At 43.6% G+C, this 22,775-nt stretch overlaps 1 protein-coding gene across 1 annotated transcript in view; it reads left to right on the plus strand.

Moving 5' to 3' along the window:
• Positions 1-22,775, plus strand: part of tpo (thyroid peroxidase) — a 128,648-nt gene that overhangs the window by 15,686 nt on the left and 90,187 nt on the right. The window contains exons 4-5 of the mRNA XM_070884180.1: positions 4,741-4,873; positions 18,153-18,282. Of these exons, the coding sequence (XP_070740281.1) occupies positions 4,741-4,873; positions 18,153-18,282 (263 nt within the window). The remainder of the gene's footprint in view (positions 1-4,740; positions 4,874-18,152; positions 18,283-22,775) is intronic.

A 22,775-nucleotide genomic window follows, 5' to 3' on the forward strand; every position in this document is an offset into this window, starting at 1 on the left:
AGGAATGTTTGCAGTTACTGGAACTTGAGTCTCAATCCTGGACTCAGGACAAAGTGATTCATTAGCCATTTTGTTACCTAGTGTCATCATCATCACCACCACCATGTTCCCCTCCAAGTCACACATCCTGATTTGGAAGTATACTGCTGTTCCTTCATTGTCGCTCGGTCAAAATCCTGGAACTCCCTCGCTAACAGCACTGTGGGAGTACCTTCACTACATGGACTGCAGCGGTTCACGAAGGCGGCTCACCACCACCTTCTCAAGGGCAATTAGGGATGGGCAATAAATGCTGGCTTTGCCAGCAACGCCCACATCCCATAAACAAATTTTTAAAAAATCTAATACTCCCAGGTCAGATATAACACAGACACACATGTAAAGTAAACCTCCCTCTACTATGAGCCAGATATGTACCTTTACTTCAACGTCAGAAGAGATGTGTGAATGTTTCTATTTTCCATTCAACTATCTGTGAGTTTGAGTGAGATTCAGTTTTTCTTTTTAATTCATTCTCGTGATGTGGGCGCCATGGGCAAGGCCTGCTTTTATTGCCCATCCCTAGGTGCTCCGAGAAGGCCGTGATACAACTAAACTAAGCTACTTCGGAGAATAGTTCTGAGTCAACCATGCTGATGTTGGACTGGGGTCACATAAAGGCCTGACTGTTTAAGGACATCAGTGAACTATTTGGGTGTTTACGACAATCTGCAGATTCATGGTCAGTTCATCTTTGCATTTCCAGATATTTTTTAAGTGAATTCAAATTGCGCTGGTGACAATTCAAACTCATGTTTTCTGGAATAGTAGTCCAGCCTCTGGATTAATAATCTAGTAACATAACCTCTACGCTACCGTACCCCTTAATATGATGTTAATAAGCCTGGACCTGGGCTGACACTTGTCAAAGCACCACTGCCAGCAGAAAGAAGTAACCTTCACCCCATCAATCTGCACGTTTAAAACCTGGCTCCCAGAGGTGAAAAGGATAATGTGCTACACCTACTCTGCCATCTTATTTAATAAATCATAGCAAAACTTTTAAAAATTACTTTAATTAATCCATTGGAAAAAGCCCTGGGGGGAGAAATTTGATTGTTTAGTACCACCATTAGCGCCAGAGAGGGGCACTAAGGGGCTGCTGAACATCTACCGCCCAAGCGCCGTGCTGTCAGCTCGTGCTGTGAAGGTTTAGCGATGGCACTGACAGTTTGCAATGCGCTCGCTAGCACCGCTCTCTCGGTGACGTCACCAAGTGTGCAATGCTACCTGGTCCCGTGTTTGCAAAATGTACTCCTTCACCTGCCGTTGCGCCTGGCGCTGACACCAAGAGGAGAAAGCAGTCGGTACAGCCACGACCCCGGGGCGGTATTGTCCGGAGTGCAAGGTAAGTGCTGAAATGTAAGTTTTTAAGCTTCTACTTATTTGTTGCAGTCGTGGGGAAGTGTGGGTAAAGTTTACTGAAATTTTCACCAGGATGTTTTTTTGTCATCTTCAGGCACTAGGATGCCAGCACTATCACTCCGTTAGCACCCTAAGTGGAGTGTGATACGCTTCTCTTAGCGCTCCACTTTCCTCTTGGGGTAATACAATTGAATATCGCCCGCCACTAAAGGTAGTGCCCCGGCAACGTCACCGCCTCAAAGCAGGTGATACCGAATTTCTAGCCCGCGGCAGGAGTATTTATAGAATGCATTACCTATTTTAAATGTTCCTTCTGCTCCCACATGGATTCTCCCATGGGCTAGTTATTTTCACTGTGAAATTATTTGAAAATACATTTTCCAACAGGTTGACAGCATCATTACAGTTGATTACTTGAGAATGACCAAATGATTTATCACTTATATTAGGCTGTTACTGAATCTCATTCAGCTCTCCATTATCAGTAATAATAATTCTGATTGTGTAGCTATGCTGTAGGTAGTTTACTAATAGGAAACATCAGGAGGCTTTATTACATAGCATTATGCAAAGATCTGAATGCACTATTGCTGATCTTATAGTTTAGATGAATCTGCAGTACCTTTGGCAATATCTAAGCCCAATTAGTAGATAGGTTATCGCTATCAATAAATCTGGTTGCCCAAGATAGCAAACGTTAATGAATAAAACAGCCTGCAATCTTAAGAGCCAATCAGATTTACCCGGTGCTGCACAAACTCATAAACAGTACTACCTGGTGCATACTTTGGCTGCAATGAGCGCAGTTTGTAAGGCTTGAATAAAATCGCAACAGCTATAATTAATTATTTGTCCTCATTCCAACATGAAAAACATTTATTAGAATGGGGACACAGCTGAACGGTTTCTCAATGTTATGGTCAGTATTTCTCAGTGTTCAATTCAGTACGTTTCTGCTGACACCAGAAATAGATGAATTCATCAAATGTGTTCATATTAAGAGCTTGAAGGAATGGTTCACAGGAAAACATTGGGAGGGATGGTAACGATTGCCCTCGTCAAGCCTGCTCCTCCGGCTTCATGTTCAGGTAAGTATTTTTGGTGGTAGCCTCCAGCGGTCTTTCTAAGGGCCTCACATATTAATGGCCTCACATAGGGCTCAATTTTGGCCAAGAGTTCCTCTGTTTTTTTTGGAGTAACCTGCTTTTTCTGGCGTAACTTAAAAATCCCCAGTTTCTCCAATCAATTTGCACCAGCGTAACTCACTTAGTTACGTTTTTTTTTAAGGTTAGTTTTTTTTCTCAAAAGGGGGCGTTACCAGCTACCTACTCCAGTTCTGCCCATTTAGGCAACTTTGGCCAGCTAATAGTCACTCCATTTCGACTTAGGCCAGCGTATATGGCCACTTGAGAAAACCCTTGTGGAGAGTTAAAGAAATCGGCGCAGGTAGGTACACCAGAGGCCATTCAGCCTGGGATAGGAGCAGGAAGCGGAGAGGACCTGCACCTAAACCAACCAAGCCTTACCCTTAGCAATGTTTGCAAACAAAAACTACTAACAATTCTATAAGAAATAAAAAATTGAAGTCCTACATTCATCTTCAAACTGCAATTCACCTTTTTGCACTCGGCCCGGGAAGGCAGTGGGCCAGTGCAGGAGGCCACTCGGTCAGGGCTAGGGGTGGGACAACGCACTGGGAGGCCACTCGGCCTGGGTTAGGGGTGGAACAATGCACCGGGAGGCCACTTGGCCTGGGCTAGGGGCGGGACAATGCACTGGGAGGCCACTCGGTCTGGGCTAGGGGCGGGACAATGCACTGGGAGGCCACTCGGTCTGGGCTAGGGGCGGCTCAATGCACTGGGAGGCCACTCGGTCAGGGCTAGGGGCGGGACAATGCACTGGGAGACCACTCGGCCTGGGCTAGGGGCGGCTCAATGCACTGGGAGGCCACTCGGTCAGGGCTAGGGGTGGGACAATGCACTGGGAGGCCACTCGGTCTGGGCTAGGGGCGGGATAATGCACTGGGAGGCCACTCGGCCTGGGCTAGGGGCGGGACAATACACTGGGAGGCCACTCGACCTGGGCTAGGGGCGGGATAATGCACTGGGAGGCCACTCAGCCTGGGCTAGGCGTAGGACAATGCACTGGGAGGCCACTTGGCCTGTGCTAGGGTGGGACAATGCACTGGGAGGCCACTTGGCCAGGGCTAGGGGCAGGCAGGAGAACTGATAGTGCTCCTGCCTGTCGGTGATTTCTAACAATTCTCCTGCCCATCCCTAGCCCAACAAAGGAAGCAGAATTTAGGAGATCGAGAATTTTACCTAAAGGAGCCCAGCAACACAGATTCGAAGAGAGGGAATGATGTAAATTCAGCGCCAATGAGATGGTAAAATAGCAGCAGTGTGAGGAGAAACAGCACAAGGCTGACGAGAGGGAGGAAGAACATCGCCACACTCTCAAGCTGACAGAGAGATCTACATCAATTGGGACTGTTGTTGCAGACTCGCAGTGCTACTGCGCATGCACAGACATCACGAATCACCACTGCGCATGTGCAAACGTCCCGACACATTTTCCAGCACAGATCGACTGGCCACGCTGCGGTGAAGAGGCCAGACAGCAGCCAAAGTGGCAACATTTTTTTCAGCGCAACTGGGAACGTACATAAGCGGTGCAACTCCGGTAAGTGTGCCGAAAAATGGGCTCAGCCAAAATTGAGCCCATAGACCTGGTTTTCCTGAATGCAGCCGGCACTGGGGCTGTTTGCTTCAGGGTCACCTAATATTTCAGAGGGTATCTCAAATAGACCCTTTATTTGCATATGTAACAGAACTAATGCCTTTTTCAGGCACTGACCCTGGACAACTTTTTTTTGTCTATACCACTATCGCAGCCAGCATGTTTCTGGCTCATAATGAGCGTGCGCTTTTATAATGAACTTAGGTGCCCATTTAATGCCTGAGAAACCGGCACGGCATCATCAAATTTCTAGGCCTATGAATTTCCAATAAAGCTGAATTCCTGGAGGAACCGTCTTCAGAAAATCTGTTCCAAGTTCAGCAAGTTGGGTACTGGAAACCTAAGGACAAGTATCTGCAATGATATGATTGTTCTACTAATCATCTGGTTGTCCCCCTCTTAGTTTATCTGTTAAAATATTCTATGCCAGACAATATGCCAAAATAAGACCTTTTTCTTTTCCAAATGGAAATTACTAATATATATTGCATCAGTCTGTAGATAATATGCCCTTCAAGTCTTGCATGAAACTCTATTGATTTCATGTTCTCTTTTTGTCATTTACAACAGAATTATTTTCTTTTTGTTTTGTTTTAGATCTCCTCTCACCAGATGTGTTAAATGCTCTTGCAACTGCATCAGGATGTTTACCTCACATGCAGCCTCCAACTTGCTCCAACAGTTGTTTGGTCCAAAAATACAGATCGATTAATGGAACCTGCAACAACAGGTTTCTGGAAATTTCTTCATTTACTCAAATAGCAGCACAGAATTATAATTCTGTTTGGATTTTTTTTTAATTGATAAGATTTGGCTGTGGATGTTGATCAGTTTCTTGGCAGGACTTTTTCCAAATAGCTAATGCTTCAGATGTCTGATTCTTGCAGTTGTTTTATACTGAACAATGTAATGCTAACCCAGCTCTTGTTCCTTATATTGGCTGAACAATCCAAAGCTTGGTGAATTTTGCTTCGCAATGATAGAAAGTGCTGACAATGAAGGACCAAAAAATGACGTGAAAGGACCACCAAAAATTAGCTATGGTTTCCCATCCTTGCTCTTTTTTCAGTCTTGTCAATAAAGGTTTTTAATGTTAGAGTTGAAGAAAGCCGATCAGGAAAAAAAGGCATCCAGGAGAGAAGTGAAAATCAAGTCAGATGCAATGTTTTTTTAGTGTGTCAGCTGTGGCTCAGTTGATAGCACACTTGTCTTTGGGTTAGATGGTTGTTGGTTCAAGCCTCACTCCAGAAACTTAAGCACAAAATCTAGGCTGAGACTCCAGTGCAGTGCTGAAGAACTGCTGCACTGTTAGAGGTGCTGTCTTTCGGATGAGATACGACCAATATTTATCGCTCTACCAATATCAGTATAACAGACTATCTGGTCATTTATCTCAATTCTGTTTGCGGCACCTTGCTGTGCACAAATTGGCTGCCCCACTTCCTATATTACAGCACTAACTACACTCAAAAAATACTTAATTGGTTGTAAAGTGCTTTTGGATGTCCTGGGGTTGTGTAAGTCTTTCTAAATTCATCAAACTGTCTTCAGAGTCATAATTTTCAACTGCAGGGCAGAGAACACGTTACCAACTGGTTCAGGGGCTTCATTTTAGATTGTGATCAATGCTTCAGTTCTACAACCAAGAAACCAATAATAGGTGGTAACTATCAACAACTCATTAAGCTATTGCTATACTTCTGGGTGCACATTGGAAAATCTTATAGTTGACCGAGCTGAGTTATTGATACACTGGATGGTGTTTACATTACATTTTGACATTACATTTTGGAAAATCCATCATCTCCATAGTCGCTCACCTACTAACTTTTTCTGAATTGGAAAAAAAATGTAATGAATGCACACTCCCTATAGCAAGACAATCATATAAGACCAGAAAGGTCTCCGGTTCAATCTTCAGTCAGTATTGTAAGATTTCTAAATCGCTGGCATTAAATTTGGCAATTCTTCTAAAACAATTGGAACAGTTTATTAAAAAAACACACACACATGCACATCCACCTTAGTTACAACAGATACAATGAGGTTATAATAAAGAATGATATACCTTACTTCCCTTTGGCTGGCTGGTTCAGGAGAGCGAGAAAAGTCTTTGGCTGAGATCTTTATACCTCTCAAAGGCATTGTCCCTCAGAAAACCTCAGGATTGGACCTTGGTTCCAGGGTAGTTCCTTATTGGCTCTCCTCACACATGTGGCTGTCTGGCTTGGCTTAGCCATCTCTTGATTAGATTAAATGCCTTTCCAATACACAAAACCCATGCAGCAGCTCTGTGGGCTTCCATTTTCTTTCAACATAAACAGGCCTTTCCGTATAATCTACATTTTTAACATTTATACATACACGGAATCAATTTTAATCATTAATAAACCCTTTTATTCTTACAAACTCCCCACCTTGAGGGGGAAATATTGACCCGTCAAATGGTTTATCTCCTCAGAGATCACATATCATAAACATTGAGAGAGAGAGAGAGAGAGAGAAAGAAAAGTGGATGGCCTGACTTGGTCCTCACCTCGTAAAGTGTAGGCCATGTAGGGGATTTATTATAGTCCATTAACATCTCCAGCGGAGACTCACCCCTTCCCGTATCTTCAGTGCACCATCGCGTCTCCATCTTCCCTCGGCTTTGATCATGGCCGGCGTCGTTCTGACAATCGTAAGGATCCGTAACATGGTCTGTGAGAAACAAGATCAGTGCAGTATTTACTCTTTGGCAGTTTTTAACTGATTAATGTGCAACCACTTCTTGTACTTAACACCCTTTTTCCCCGGTAACTGAATCAAATAAACCGCGGGGCTCAATCGGTCTATAATCTTATGCGATCCCCACCACCTGGGCTCAAAGGCAGTTTCTTTTTCCCATAATTTGGAATCATCACTGAGTCTCCCACCTCATATTCAAAGGGACGTACTTTCTTGTCGAAGTACCTTTTAATTTGTCTTCTTGACTTCTCCAATTTGGTGGCCACAAATCGATTAATCTGATCGGTGTGATCTACCACTTGTTCCAGCCACTTGGAACTACATGTTTTTATTGTCAGGGGACTCATCTCTGTTAGTCTTAGCTGGCCTGGTGTTCTCTTGAGCCTCCCCATCATGGCCTGATATGGGAAGACCCCTGTTGTTCTATGAGGTGTTGACCTCATTGCCATTAAGCACATTGGCAGCATGTTAACTCATTGAGTGGGTTGGTCTGTGCACAATTTTTTTAACATTAGCTTGAGGGTCCTATTCCCCCTTTCAACCCCTCCGGACAACTGGGGGTGGTGAGCAATATGTAATTTGTGTTTTATCCCCAACATTTCCTGCAGATGGGTAAAAATGTTACCGGTAAAGTGTGAACCTTGATCGCTATCCACTTGCAATTGTACTCCCCACCTACAAAACACATGATTCAGTCATATTTTGGTGATTGCAGTGTTGGAGAGGCAGGGAATGCTTCGATCCATTTAGTGAATTGATCCACCACCACTAGGGCGTGCTGAAAATTGCCTTTCACCTGTGGAAGTGGTCCAATGAAGTGTATCTGGAGGTGAGCCCATGGCCTTTGAGGTGGGCGTGCGCTTTGAAGCAAGGCTCGGTTAGTGCATGCAGGAGGATTGTGTTGCAAGCACGGTAGGCATCGTACCACGTATTGGTTGATTGTTTCCCTCATGGAAGGCCACCAAGCTGTGGATGTTACCTTATAGAAGGTTACCAGGGCCGAATAGTGCCCTGCTGTGGGGTGGGAGTGAAAGAGGGACCCATCTTTGGTGGAACACACAGCACTGGGCAGGCGTTTGGCTTTCTTTTGAACATCAGCAACTGCTCATCTGAGTCAGGGCAGTGGCTAGTATGGTATTGGGAGCCCAGGCTGTTGGTTGAGGAAGGGGTCTGCCTTCCTCATGCCAGGTGCTTATAACAGCATATGACTCGTATTGCTGCTGCAGGGACTTTAAATCTAGGTGATCTGTTGGGAAGGCCTTGCTAACAGCATTGCAGGGCTCAACAACTATATCCTCTATCTCCCCATCAATTGCAGCATCCTTGGCTGTTCTGTCTGCTCTGGAATTTCCCTCACTGTGTGGACCCCCTTTTCTATGGACTGCTACCTTTCCTATGAAGCAGGGTTGGGATCGCTGTTTAAGGTATGACCAAAGCAGGCGTAACCAGCGCCCATGGACCAGGGCCTTGCTGTCTATCATACAATAGTCATTTTTGTGGTATAGGGGCAGGGAGAGCATGGTGTTTATAGCATTGGCACTATCGGACCAAATATTCACAGGTCTATCTGAGGTTTCCTTTACAGCAGTTAGAAATGTGGTGATTTCTGCATATTGTAAAGACTGTCTGTTGCATCTTCGCTGGATGGTTCTTTCTGGCAATACCACAGCATATCCAATGTGATGAGAACCCATCGATGTAGACATCTGGGGCACCCTGTATGGGCTCTTTCTGCACAGGATGGGTCTCAAAGTTAATCAGGGGTAACGGACATTCATGTGGGTCCCCTCATAGATCAGAAATTGTGGCAGGAATGTGGTGGGTTTGGAAATAGTATCAATGTCTCTTTCCATAAATTCCAATGTCCATTTGCTGAGGCGCTGCGAGGAAACTAGCGAATCTCCAGGTTTCGGCAGTAGTTTCAGAGGTGTGTCCCCGCTGTGCAGGATTGTAGCCTGCAACCCAGTAATAAAGGTAAAGTGATGTACGGACCAGAAGACAGCCAGTAGGTGGCGCTCGCATGCGATATACATCTTTTCTGCCCCCTGCAGGATTCGAGACACATATGCAATGGGCTGTAGTCGATCAGCTCGCATTTGGCACAGAACTGCAGTGAGGCTTTGCTCTGTGGCCCCGACCTCCAAATGGAAGGGCTGCGTGGGATCAGGAGGGATCAGACATGCGGCCTGTATCACCGCAGTTTTTAATTTAGCCACGGACTGGGTGTGGGTATCAGTCCATGCCGGGCGTATGTCATCACCCTGCAGTTTTATTAAATCATACAGGGGCTTTGCACACTCTGCAAAGCCTGGGATAAAGTTCGTTTGGTACCTCACCAAACGCAAGAATGATCATCGGGCTGTTTTTGAACTGGGTAATGGCAGTCGCTGTATTATCTCCACCTTGTGAGAGTCGGGGGATGATTCCTCTGGAGAAATGGACACTCCTAGAAAGGTGACCCGTTCTTTTACTAATTGAGCCTTACGGGGATTCACCTTTAGTCCCGCCTGAGCCAACAATGTCAAAAGTTCGTGCAAAAGGGTTGTCTATTGTAGCAAGCAGGTAGGGCGGGAAAAGTCTTTTAAAATTGCAGCCATTCTTTTGTGGAATATCGTGGGGACATTGTGGAACCCCTGAGGCAAGCATGTCCAGGTGTAGCTCTGGTCCTCAAATGTGAATGCAAATTTGTACTGGTCTTCCCCTTTAACAGGGATACTCCAGAATCCATTGGCAATGTTGTAGGTTGAGAAGTACTTAGAACCAGCAGGAATTTGAGATAATATGGTGGGAATTTCTCTTACTACTGGTGAGCAGCCTGGTGTTACAGAAATTAACTTTCTGTAATCAATAGTCAGTCGCCAGCTGCTATCAGGCTTTTTAACTGGCCATGCGGGTGAATTGGTCGTGAAAGTGCCTGACCTCAGAACACGCTGCTCGACTAGGGATTTTATGGTGTCTCGAATGTAAGAGTGACTCTCCCTTGGGATGGGATACTGTTTAGTGAATGAGTGGGGCGGGTCCCTCAATAGATTCCTCGCCTGCCATTTTTACACAGTCATGCTTGCATGTGGCAAACACCGCTAGGGGTTCCTGAATTAGTTTTGCCACAGCTTCATTTTCGCTCCCTGGAGCATCATACTCAGATGGCTTTTTAATAGCAAAAACCGAGTGAGCATCTGAAATTTCTATCACTCCTGCCTTATCTCTCAATCCCATCCAAACACAATCCTGATTATAATCTATCACCGCGCCATACTGATCCAACACATCAGTCCCTAAAATTCCCCTTCCATCGGGGGTGGTCATCAGCATAGGTGCTGGGACCTTACAGGTGGGGCCTCCCAACTGAAGCTCAGTGGCCTTCCCTGTATACACGGTGGTTTTATCACCGTTAAACCCTTTAAGGGTCATATAACCCTTGCTCGCCGCTGCATGGCGTTCAGGGTATGGGGTGTGGATGATGGTAACGGCTGAGCCAGTATCGATAAGCATAATCTGTTGCCTGCCCCCTTTTAAGAAGACAAGGACTACTGGTCTCCCGCTACCATCATGTCAGAACCCCACTTCCGACCAATCTTTGGGGGCAAAACCCAGTCATACTTTTGATCCTTGAATCGGTCCCTCTAATGAGTGTGCATCAGCGATTGCGTGCACCAGTAAATGATTTTGCATCCTCCCCGTGGCAGTTTATATGAGGGTTATCAATTGATCCAATCGCTGATCTGTCCCAGAGAGCTTGGATTCGTCCCTCGGGAGGTATCTATGTGTTGCAACATGGTTCGGTGCTGGTCTGGGTCTGCTGCAGTCTTTTGCTAGGTGGTCTACCTTCTTACAATTAAAGCACTGTCCTTTAAAAGGGTAGTTTCGAGATCCCTCCACCATTGACACTGGTTTATTTGCAGTGGGTTGTGACTTCCCCTTTATCTAGTCTTTTACCACCTCCCAGGCTATTTGAACTTTGGTCTCTATATCTGTCCACTGATTGGTGGACCTCATGGCTATTCCCAGGGTGGTTTTAACTAAAGGGTGGAGTTGGGTCAGGATCATTGATTTAAATTGTTCCTGATTCTTTCCTACTGTAGCATTTGCAGGTGCCTCGTTCTGCGTATGTTGATAGATATCGTGCAGACCATTACTGAAGGCTCTAGGGGTCTTTTCTGGGCGCTACTTGATCTGATTAAGCAGAGCCACTAAGTTCAAGTTTTGGATCCCTAAATGGTTTCGGATCTCGGTCATGAGTACATCAGCCGCTGCAGTAGGCTGGAGGACTGCTTCTGACAGATTATCTTTTAGGGAAGTGGAACAGGCCAAGAAGAGGACTCTATCTTCCAACTCGGGGTGACACCTTCTGAAATTTGCCCGCCTCCTATTAACTTCCAGTGGGTCGTCCCCATCATTAATGGGCCCCAACTCGTGGCTACACGCCGTGGCGTTAGCACCAGATATGGGCCGTGAGTCGCTATGGTTACTGGTGATGTGGCCGTGCGCATTACGTCGTGAAGAAGTGGTTACTACGGCTACAATTGGCTCTTGTGTCTCCATGGTAACCTATTCTACACCACTCTCCTGGGGATTATACTTCCTGACTTCCTTCCTCTTCCCAATCTGTCTCCCCCTCGTCCCCTTCTGTTGTCTCTGTTATGGCTCCCCATATCACTGCGGATACCAGGGTCCACTGCTCCCCTAACTTACTTTTTAGTCTCGCTATTTCTAGTTGGCACTGGGAATGATCTGCGTCCCTATGTGGCTTCTTAATTACTTCTCTTCATGTTCCCCTAGCATCTTCTATCCCTTGCTGGAGCCTCAAGTTTTCCCATTTATATTTTTTTAACTCTAATTTGTTTTCATTTGCTTTAACAATGGCTTCTGTGGCATTTAAGTTTGAGAGACTTTGTTGTTGTAGCAATGAAGCTGCCTGTTCGGCCCCTCTTTCTAATTGCTTAATACTATGGTTTAATTGGCCAATTTCTTGTCTTAAATGCTGTATTTCTCCCTCTTTTAACTGCTTCAACAAGTTGGAGGCCTTCTTCCTTTTGTTGTTTTATACCTTTAATCTCTATTCTTTTAGTTGAATCTCTTTTACTTGCAATTCTTTCAAATCTTGTATCACTTTGGCATCCTGTCTCAGTAATTCCTCATCTCTCCGTACACAATAAAATGCACTGAACGCCCCGAGACTGTTTGCCCATTTTGGCCTTATCTCTCCCTTAGCTACCCTTTCCTGGATAAGTTTCACCATCTCTCCAAATGACACAGGTTGACCCTTGTGGATGTGCCATGCCTGTTCCTTTAACTCTTCCATCTCTTGTATTGGGACTGTTTGAACAACATCTCCTGATAAACTAGCTCAACATTTCTTTTTATTGTTGACTTTATGTCCATGACCGATCCCTTCATCCTGTGTCTTTTGAATATAACTACTGGTGGGTCCCCACTTAAACAGTTACAACCCACGCCACTTAAACAGTTACAACTATTGAGACGACTGCTCCCCTAGGACGCAACTCCCGATCCGTTTAATTGTTTCAATTATAATTCGCAACACAGGTTAGAATCTCAACTCCCTAGATTTCCAATTGTTCAAAAGAATCATCAAAAAGCTGTCTCGCCAGTTGCCCGCATTCTCCACCAATTGTAAGATTTCTAAATCTCTGGCATTAAACTTGACAGTGAGACAATTCTTTTAAAACAATTACAACAGTTTATTAAAAAAACACACACACATGCACATCCACCTTAGTTACAATAGATACAATGAGGTTATAATAAAGAATGATATATGTTACTTCCCTTTGGCTGGCTGGTTCAGGAGAGAGAAAAGTCTTTGGCTGAGTTCTTTATACCTCTCAAAGCCATTGTCCCTCAGAAAGCCTTGGGATTGGACCTTGGTTCCAGGGCAGTTTCTTATTGGCTCTCCTCACACATGTAGCTGTCTGGCCTGGCTCAGCCATCTCTTGATTAGTTTAAATGTTTTTCCAATGCACAAAACTCATGGGGCAGCTCTGTGGGCTTCCATTTTGTTTCAACATAAACAGGCCTTTCCGTATAATCTACACTTTTAACATTTATACATACACAGAATCAATTTTAATCATTAATAAACACTTTTATTCTTACAGTATCTAGTTTACTGACCTTATGAGCCAGAGTTTCTGCTTCTGATATTATTTGGTGGCCCTGCTAGAAGTGCACATGCTGTGATGCTCCCAGCAGTTAAATAGTCTGCTAACACTCTCTGTCAAAGCTTTACACATGAATAATGGTCACTTGGGTAAGATACCAGAGGGTGATCAATGCCTATGAACTTTACTCCAGTAAGGAGTCAGCATCTTCAGGAGAGGAGTGGGGAAGATAAAACTGACTAGAAAAGTAGATCACAATAAAGTGATAAGTGCCAGATAAATATAGATACCTGATGTCAACTTACTCTGCTCTTTGTCCACTGATCCCAATAGCTCGAAGCATATTTACACTACCAGCTTTAACCTTCCTTCCTTTTATCCCCTTCACTTTTCTGCAAATATATATTTTATCAATCTAGCTTCTCATGTTTCCACGTATCTATATACTGCTCTGTCAGAAGAATAGGAAGGTCAAACCCATAAATATTTTATGCAGATGTCCTCAATCTTACTACAACAGCAAAATACAGGAATCTGAAAAAAAACAGAAAATGCTGGAAATCTTAGCGGGTCAGGCAGCATCTGTGGAGTGCATCAATCTTACTTATTGGTCATCTATCCCTTAAAAAAGGATTCCAAACAGATTTGGCTTAGATTTTGCACCAAATGCCAAATGTACTAAACAAATTTTAAAAACTTGGCTTGCTCCATTACCTCACCCCAGAATGAAAACCCAAAAGAGTGGAGAGAGATATTAAGTAAAGTCATCTCCATTAAGTCTATTGGGTGCGACACTAATCTTCAATTTCAGAGCATATAGCCAGGGTTTCCAAAGGCAGGTTCTGCAACACTATAGCAAGGATTGCACTTAGTTCCTGTCATTTCCTATTTCCCCCTATATCCTAAGATAGGGGACCAGATTGTCTATTGCGATTTTTATTTTTATACTTCCATTCTACACAGTTTTGCTCCTTAATGGCCTTGTAGGTAAAAGTAGTACTTAGTCTGTTGCTGAGCAGTGCACACTAAAAGAGCCTAGGTATGATCTCCATACTGCACTGAGTGTCAGCTGATGCAGTGGTGAAGACACTACCACTGGTCTCAGCATCCCGAGGCTAGAGAGAGGGGGAAAGACTCTGCCTGTATTCCCAGACCCTATCATTCCTCTTGCTTGAAATTGCACATATAACAGTGTCAGGTGAGGAAGGGATTAAGCTTGGCTGTGATGCCCACTTGGCTGACACTCCCTGGATAGGAGTAGAAGTTAAATGTGAGAGGTGTACTGATGGGCTTCCTATAGCCATGATCTTCCTGCCAGCCTGAGTCAGTGCCTTCAGGTGGGGATGGGAGAAAATTGCAGAAAGAAACTATTTCACATGGCTTATAACAAATTGAAGTACGCAATTGTTATAATCAAAAATTTGAGGCAAGATTGAGGCAATCAATACATTAAAAAATCAAATTAATTAGACAAGAGGTATTGTAGTGGAAATCTTGACAATGACTAAACTAAGGCAAACCTTAATTGATCTATTCAGGCCAAATATTAGCAAGGCGGTTGGAACAAGGGCAGCAAACCATAGAACTTATATTAGGAAAGGGCTTGGGTCTGATTACCAAGGCTCTGAAAGAGCAATCCAAAAAGAACAAATATTTTGGCAAACAAATGGAAGACCGTGGTGCCAAAAATTGGAGAATGTACATCTTAGCGTAACTGAGATGTGCCCGCCCCAAACCGCTGCTGCTGAGGTTACCAAAGCCTCATGGGGCTGTGAGTTTTGCTGCATTTTGCATGGCCACAGAGGGCTGGCTGTGCATCTGGGGTGTCTGCCACCCCCCACCACCCACCCCAATCAAAATTGCAATAAAGTGCGACATAAATAATACCAACCCCCCCCCTCCTGAAGTAACTTTTAGTTGCCTGCATAGATCTCTTGCAAAGATCTGTGGCTCAGATCTTCAGCTATTCAGACTGCAGTCTTGACCCAGAGCCCCCAGGTGAGCCCCACTTCTGCCCCATGGTCAGCTGGTACAGATGGTCTGCATCTGCACCTGCATTGACCATACACTGGTTCCCGAAGAAGGCCCAGAGCAAAGGAACCCCGATGTTCAGAGTCGCTCCTCCCAGTTCCACATCCCTTACACCCATGGTCTTGTGAGCGGAGGCTTCGACTTCACAAAGCCATTCTGAAAACATCAGCCGAGTTTTCCGGCTGTTACAGCAGACATCCACTAAAGTTACCGCGGGAGTCTGCTGGAACAGCCGTGCATGTTCTGGGCCTACATCTATAGGGCAATAATGATGAAATGGGGAGGCAGTACCAGGGGGAAGAGGAGGGCTCGATGCAGCCGGACAGTCTTTGACGCTGACTTCCATTTCCTCGAGACAATAAGGAGAAATACAAAATGCTCTAGAACTGTAACATTCCTAAGCCCAGTCTCAATAATGGTTTCATTCAATCCTTTGAATGAAGTTCTAAACTAAAATCCTGTCAGCCAGTACTACAGGACATTAAAGGTGACATGGTATTATTCAAAAAAGAGCAACACGCTTTCCCAATATCTGGGCCAACATTCTTCACTCAGTCAATATCATCCAAATTGACTGGTAATTTATCTCATGGTTGTTTGTGGGACATTGTTGGCACAGAGTGGCTGCTGCATTTGCCAATATAACAGTATACAATGCACTTTAATAAGTAAGCCATTTTATGGAATGTTTTCAATGCTTCAATGAGAAATGAGCTACATAATTTCAAGTATTTTTCAGAAAGTCCAGACCCAGTGCCGTTCTAGTGCTCTTTGTTTTTTTTTAATCATTGTCAGGATGTGGACACCAGATGTAAGGCTATCATTTATTGCCCATCCCCAAACACAAATGAATGCCTTGCTAGGTCATTTCAGAGGATAGTTAAGAGTTAACCGTATTGGTGTGGGACTGGAGTTACGTATAGGCCAAAACGGCAGGTTTCCTTTCCAAAAGGCTATCAGTGAATCAGTTGGGTTTTTACGACAATCCAACAGCTTCATGGTCATTCTTACTGATACCAACTTCTCCAGATTTTTAAAAACTGAGTTCAAATTCTCAAACTGCCCTGGTGGAATTTGAACTCAGGTTCAGGCCTCTGGATTTCTAGTCTAATAGCATAACTATTACATTACCATACCCAGTTATGGTGTACATCCTTTTCCCTCCAATCAACTATTTTGGCGTCACCTAATTTCTAATCCTTAATTTACCTTGGGCTAGAAATTCCGTAGCACACTGTTTGGGGCGCTCACTTTTGAGAAGTGGAAAAAGTAGGGCCAGGCGCTAATGATTCTTTCCTGCTGGGAAATACAGCTTCAGAGCTCCAAGAGGGAAGTGGAGTGCTGAATCAAGCGCTAACCAGTTCTCTTAGGGTGCTAAAGTCCGAGAGCAGGGCGGCATTGGCAGAGTGCTGAATAATGTGAAGTGCAATGTTACCTGCATCAGAGGCTGCTTCCCTCGCTTAAAAGGAAGGACCAATGATAGTGCATAACCTACTTGTTAGCAGTTCTGCGTTACAAGGTGACCTGAACAGCTGCCATTACAGCCCTAAACAATCTCACAAAGCGGAGGGCTTAGACATCTTGCAGCAATGAAACATCAAAAACTTTGAACAGGCACCAGACTGATGCAAATAATAAAGATTGGCCTACCTACAAACCATTCCCTTTAATTAGCGCTCCCCAAGCGGCCAGCCAAGTTGACAACACCTCCTCTTCATGCCGTTGTTCACACCCGGCGATACAGCAGGGGATGGGAGGGGATGGTAACGTGGCACTGCGCATTTTATGACGCCATGTTCTGCGAGGCGCTAGAGGCCCAGGCGGTAAGAGTTAGCACCAGCGCTAATCTGGAACTGAAGTGCGTGAGCACCGTTTCATTCGCCACACCCCGTCGCTGACCCCTTAACACCCCGTTAGTGCCCTGCCAGGCGTTAACGGGAGGCACGAACCAGCCAAATTTCTCCCTTCTTGTGTTTTACCTTACTCTTTTCCACTTTGATGATGTCCCGCACGACGAACCATTTCCATTCAACCAAGTTTCTCAATTAAAAAATATATATTTTTAAAAGGAGCACCACCTTCTTGAAAAAAAACTACTTGACAAACATCTTAATGTTGAGGGAGAAAGAAAAGTCATGGGTCCATTTCACCAAGCGATATCATGCTTTAATAACACAATGATTCATTTTGACATGTCATATTATGTGTTTGTAAATAAAACAGGTATTGCCAAACTAAAGTCAGTGTCATCTTAACAGGAGACCACAAATAAGTTTTTGTATATTCAATATAGAGAATTTAAATTCACAGTTTACAATATTTGAACCACAAGTGATTCCAACATCTTGATCAGTGAATCTTGAAGCAATGAGCTAAATATAGGGGTTGAGATATAGCAAGTGTTCTAATAGGGTCTTTTGTACTCAGTTAGTGGAATAATTAAGAGTTTTAATTTTTTTGAAATGGTAACTTAATTCCTTCAAATATTTTATTTATTGCAGCTGTTTTCAATACAGAATGATGAAGTAAGGGCTTCCTGAGTATAACTAGGAAATTACTATGCGATTGCAATTGTGAATTAATGCTGGAAAATCCTTTCCCCAGACTATATAAGACCTGATGTTATCAGCAAAGGGATAACTAACAGAGAGAGTGCCTAGGAATTATTGTGGATTAGAGCTGGCACTTTTGCCTTTAAGTCAAACTTGTAATATCGCAGGCATGAATTGGGAGTCATGTATTTAGTTTAAAAGAGCAAATCGACAGCGGAGTATTGTCAGCAGAAAGTACTTGCCAGATGTGTAATAATTAGGTTAAAAATTGGACAAGGTTTCCCATCACTTGTAACCCAGAACAGCTCCCATCATTAAGAGGGGTGCTGACAATTTAAACTAGTGTGGAGTGCCTGAGCCAGGAATCGTTGCTCAATACACAGTGGCATCATTTCCTCCATTTCCATTCTAAGTGAAAACATTTGAAATAAAACTTAGTAGTTGGAAGCATGGCATGAGAACCACAATGCTAACTCATAAATAACTAGGAATTCTTCGAGAATGAATCATTTGATTACAATAAAAAAGGATCGCTTTCCTCAGGATTTAGTCAGTTTTTTTATGCATTCTCTTTTAGAAGTAATCCCAGGTTGGGGGCCTCAAACACTGCTCTCGCACGATGGCTTCCTCCAGATTATGAGGATGGATTCAGCCAACCTAAAGGATGGAATGCTGAACACTCGTACGGAGGCTTTAAGTTACCTCTTGTGAGTACTTAACTTTTCAACAAGCTCTTCTCTTGGCTCATTGATCCAGAAATTAAAATGTGTTCCTTCCAAAGGAGCAGTGCCCTATTTCTAGGGATGATGCCGAAATTGTAAAGTAACGCCATCATGCACATGATCAGCATTATCTAAAATGGAGATCTTCCCTACACATGTTGTAATTTTTTCATCCGTACTAATTTGAAGTGTTTCAACAATATAATTTTTGTATAGAGGCTTCTAACTAGTGAACACTTAAAGTAGTATGAATGAAAAGTTAATGGCAAACTCTCTTCAATGTTGTTGGACTGTTTACTTGCACACTGAAATTCTGATTTCCAAGCCAGAGATACTTAGGTGGGATTTTACTTTTCTTGGCGGGTCCGGGCGGGCGATGTAGGTGACAGGTCATGGCGCCGCTGCTGGCTCCATCCGGCTGTCTAAAATGAATTTATGTTGATGGAGCTTGTTAAGCCCACCCAGCGTGTTTCCTGGTTCAATTAGAGCAGCAGGTCTAGTGATATCATTTGATGATGTGTCATCAGCCGGTTTTCTTAAAGGGATCATGCCCAACTTTGTTTTGACAGCTGTACTGTCAGTATTCTACAGCATTGAGGTGCTGCAAACACTGACAATGACTGCATAGAGGTGCACGACTGCTCCCAGGCTCTCCCATGTCTCCCTCCATATGCTTATGGAGCAAGTCACAGCACACATGGAGGTCCTCTTCCCTTCCCATGGGCGGAAGAGACCGCCCCAGGAAACCAACACCGCCTAGTTGCGCATTGCAGAGGAGGGCACAGACAGGGATGTGGTCAGGAGGACCTGTGTGCAGTGTTGCAAACCTTTCAATGATCTCAGTGGATCATGAAATGTTACTGCAAAGCCACACTCAAATTCATCCTGCTGTGCCACTCATCACATCCCCATCAGTCTGCTTTCCCTATCCTACTTCTGCACTTCCTTACTCACACCAAATTATCTTGCACCTCTTCACATCCTTCTCTCTCTCTAGCTACATTATCACATTCACATCTCAATAGCCACCCCTCACGCTCACCCTAGCGGAATCATACCAACTAACCACACACAAGGGTGGCCGCTTGGGTGTTTTATCCAATGTTCATGTAAAGTTTCTGTTAATGTGGTGTCAAACATTGAAATCTTTATTTACAACACTTTCCGTTGGAATAGCTTGGAAATTGTAGGGATGCTCTAAGGTGTTCGTGTGGGGTGGTGCCAACCTAGCACATCATGTGGTAGCCAGGGCAAACAGCGTCAAGTGAAGTAAATCTGACCATGGTGAGGCCATCCCTTACCTCCCGGGCAGCAATGTGGTTGGATGCTGATGCCCTGTATCCTGTGATGATCAGATGATTGCGGAGACGGTTGGTCTTGTTGTTGGTGCTGCTGATGTGCCTGGTGCTGCTGGTGTTGGGGATGATTGTGGTCGGATTCTGAGGACCAAGGTGAGACAGTATAAAGGGCACCCATGTTGATGGAATAGATGGCAGGTAAAGAAGCATTCTGTCAATGGTGAGAGAGTTCTTCCAATGAGGTGAGAGTGGGCAGAGAGTGGAAAGTGGAAAGTCTGCAGAATCTGTGCTGGAAATGTACTGAGAAACATCTTGTGGCTGAGGAAAGTGATGATCGGTCAGGTGGGAGCTTTTACTGTATATTTAAAGTTGTCAAGAAACCAACTGGAGCAATGACCATTCAACTCTCGCCTCAGGTTCACAGACGTGGTCCCCAAGCAGAATGGACCCCGTGGGCGAGCAGTTAAAGTGAAAGGGTATAGTTAAAAACTTTATTAAGGGTCAGTCAACAACCCAATAATTGGTTTAATTGGGTCGCCCGTCTCTGCGGGCCGGGTCAGATCGGAGATCACACGCGCCTGTGGGAAAGGCATGTTATGGCGGGTTGACAGTGGTGTCCCGACCCGCTGTTAAAAAAAAAAAGTCATATTTCCCACCCGACCCACCACAGATCACACCCGCTGACCCTTTGGAAAATTCCCCCCTTAATTTCAGTCCTCTCATTAAAAAATAGTTCTTCTTGTGATTTCTATCCCTCCAATTCCCTTCTGTCAGTACTGGTCAGAGTGCTGGTTGGTTACATTATACAAAGTGGTTAAAGCTTCATATAGAAACATGGAAACATAGAAAATAGGTGCAGGAGTATGCCATTCGGCCCTTCGAGCCTGCACCGCCATTTAATGAGTTCATGGTTGAATATGCAACCTCAGTACCCCATTCCTGCTTTCTCGCCATACCCCTTGATCCCCCTAGTAGTAAGGACTACATCTAACTCCTTTTTGAATATATTTAGTGAATTGACCTCAACAACTTTCTCTGGGTGAAGAAGTTTCTCCTCATCTCGGTCCTAAATGGCTTACCCCTTATCCTTAGACTGTGACCCCTGGTTCTGGACTTCCCCAACATTGGGAACATTCTTCCTGCATTTAACCTGTCTAAACCCATCAGAATTTTAAACGTTTCTATGAGATCCCCTCTCATTCATCTGAACTCCAGTGAATACAAGCCCAGTTGATCCAGTCTTTCTTGATCTGTCAGTCCCGCCATCCCGGGAATCAGTCTGGTGAACCTTCGCTGCACATTGCGCGCAGCTCTCTTTTCCATAGCCAGAGGAGCATGGATAAACAGTTTAACTCAGATCTGATGGCTATCCATTTCTCTCAATGGTTACCAATATCCACCAATACCATTAGAATAAAATGCCCTTAGAATCCAGTGTTGTGATCTTTTGGTTGATTTCAAATGGATACAGACTGAAGCAAGTAATGATTAGGTGATGTCAAAATTGTTTATTAAAGGCCTGAAGATTGAATTGTGGTGGAAAGATGAAGTAGGTAAAGAGTTCCACTCTTTTCTAGTGCTGGGGAAAAAATTAATTAGAATAGGTGACTAAACAATGAGGTTAATTTCAATTAGCTGGAAATAATCAGAGGAAGAATAGCAGCACAGCATATTTGAAGGACCAAGAGAGATAAGTGCAGAGAAGCACTGACAGTAAAATCGGCAAGAAGGGTTGCAACACAGAGGGAGAGAGAGGTTGAAACTACAGGTGAGAAAGGGATCACCCAATGAACAATAAGCTTTGTCATGTATCCAGTCCAGGAGGGCAGAAGAGGAACTCGAACTAAAATAATACTGGATACACTTAAGCTTTTTTTAAAGTGTTAAAAATTGAACAGTTTGGCAAGAAAGAGTAGATTGAGCTTCTTGGAAATAACTTTAACAATGGAGGAGATGTAGAAGTTGCATTTGAGAGCAGAAGTAATAGTGAGGTTAAGAATGTTGATAGATGAAGGGCAATGAATGGAACCTTCATAGCTAAAATGGCGTAGCTGTTTGTTGGATAGGGAAGAGACATAAAGAAACTGTGCCATTGAGGAATTTAAAGAAACAAGGTTATCTTTAGCCTTTCAGGGATTGAGGACGGGAAGTTGTGAGCACTGAGGTCTTGTTATCTGCCATATTTGGAAAAGATGGTCAGTGCACGGTGTATAATCTTTAGAGGAAGGCTTTTGAAATTAAGGAGAAACTGTGCCATTGGGACTTTGGTGCTGTTTCCTAAAATTGGGATTCAAAGGATGTAAAAAATATCAATTCAGAGTACTGTAATCATTGAAGAAGTAAGTCCAAGATTCATTATTTAAATAGTTGAAATGCTTTTAGCAAAGGTTACACTGGAAAGAATGGGCAGAGACAACCTTTGAAAAATGTTGACACGTACAACCTTTTATTCTTAGTGACCATGGCAACCCAGGATACTACGTAAGATATAGAGGACAAGCTGTGTAGATCATATCTGAAATAATTCAACAACTGAAGGAAAAGAACCTTTCTGGAGTGAAATGAAAATTTGATGTAGCCAATTCTTCTGCTTTATTAGTTTCTCAACTGATCTTTACTACTGAACACACTATGTGCTAGGCATTTAATTTATATCAATAAAACAATAGATTTCTATTTTTCATATTTGAAATTTGTTCAAATGGCTGTGAATTATTCAACCAGCTTAATTTACAAGACTACTAGCAATAAGAGAGCAGAATCCTAAGATTTAATGTCTTTTAGTCATTAAACACAGTTGAATTGACATCGACAACTCATCTTCTCTAATCTACACAATTTTTACAGCTCCTGGAGAAGGCCATTGTCATTATCAGAAGTTGCCACGGCTAATTTCTTAAACTGTTCTAACAGCACACAGAGATAATTACTTATTACTCTTGTCAGCAGAGAAATGCGACGAAATTAAAATACATAAAAGGAAGCTAAGTGAAATGGTTGACTTCCTACTCTATTATTATTATTGTCATGGGAAATCACTTCCCCGGATACTGTGAGTGCATTTCCACTTGTAAAGATTGTACAGGAAGTATTTATGATTTTGCCAATATTGACAGCAAGTTCAGAATGGGTTTTGTTTATGTTTTAAAACTTGAGAAAGTCCTTTTTTAAAATGTACTC

The sequence above is a fragment of the Pristiophorus japonicus genome, chromosome 7 (assembly GCF_044704955.1).
Source record: "Pristiophorus japonicus isolate sPriJap1 chromosome 7, sPriJap1.hap1, whole genome shotgun sequence".
Taxonomy (NCBI): Eukaryota; Metazoa; Chordata; class Chondrichthyes; family Pristiophoridae; genus Pristiophorus; species Pristiophorus japonicus.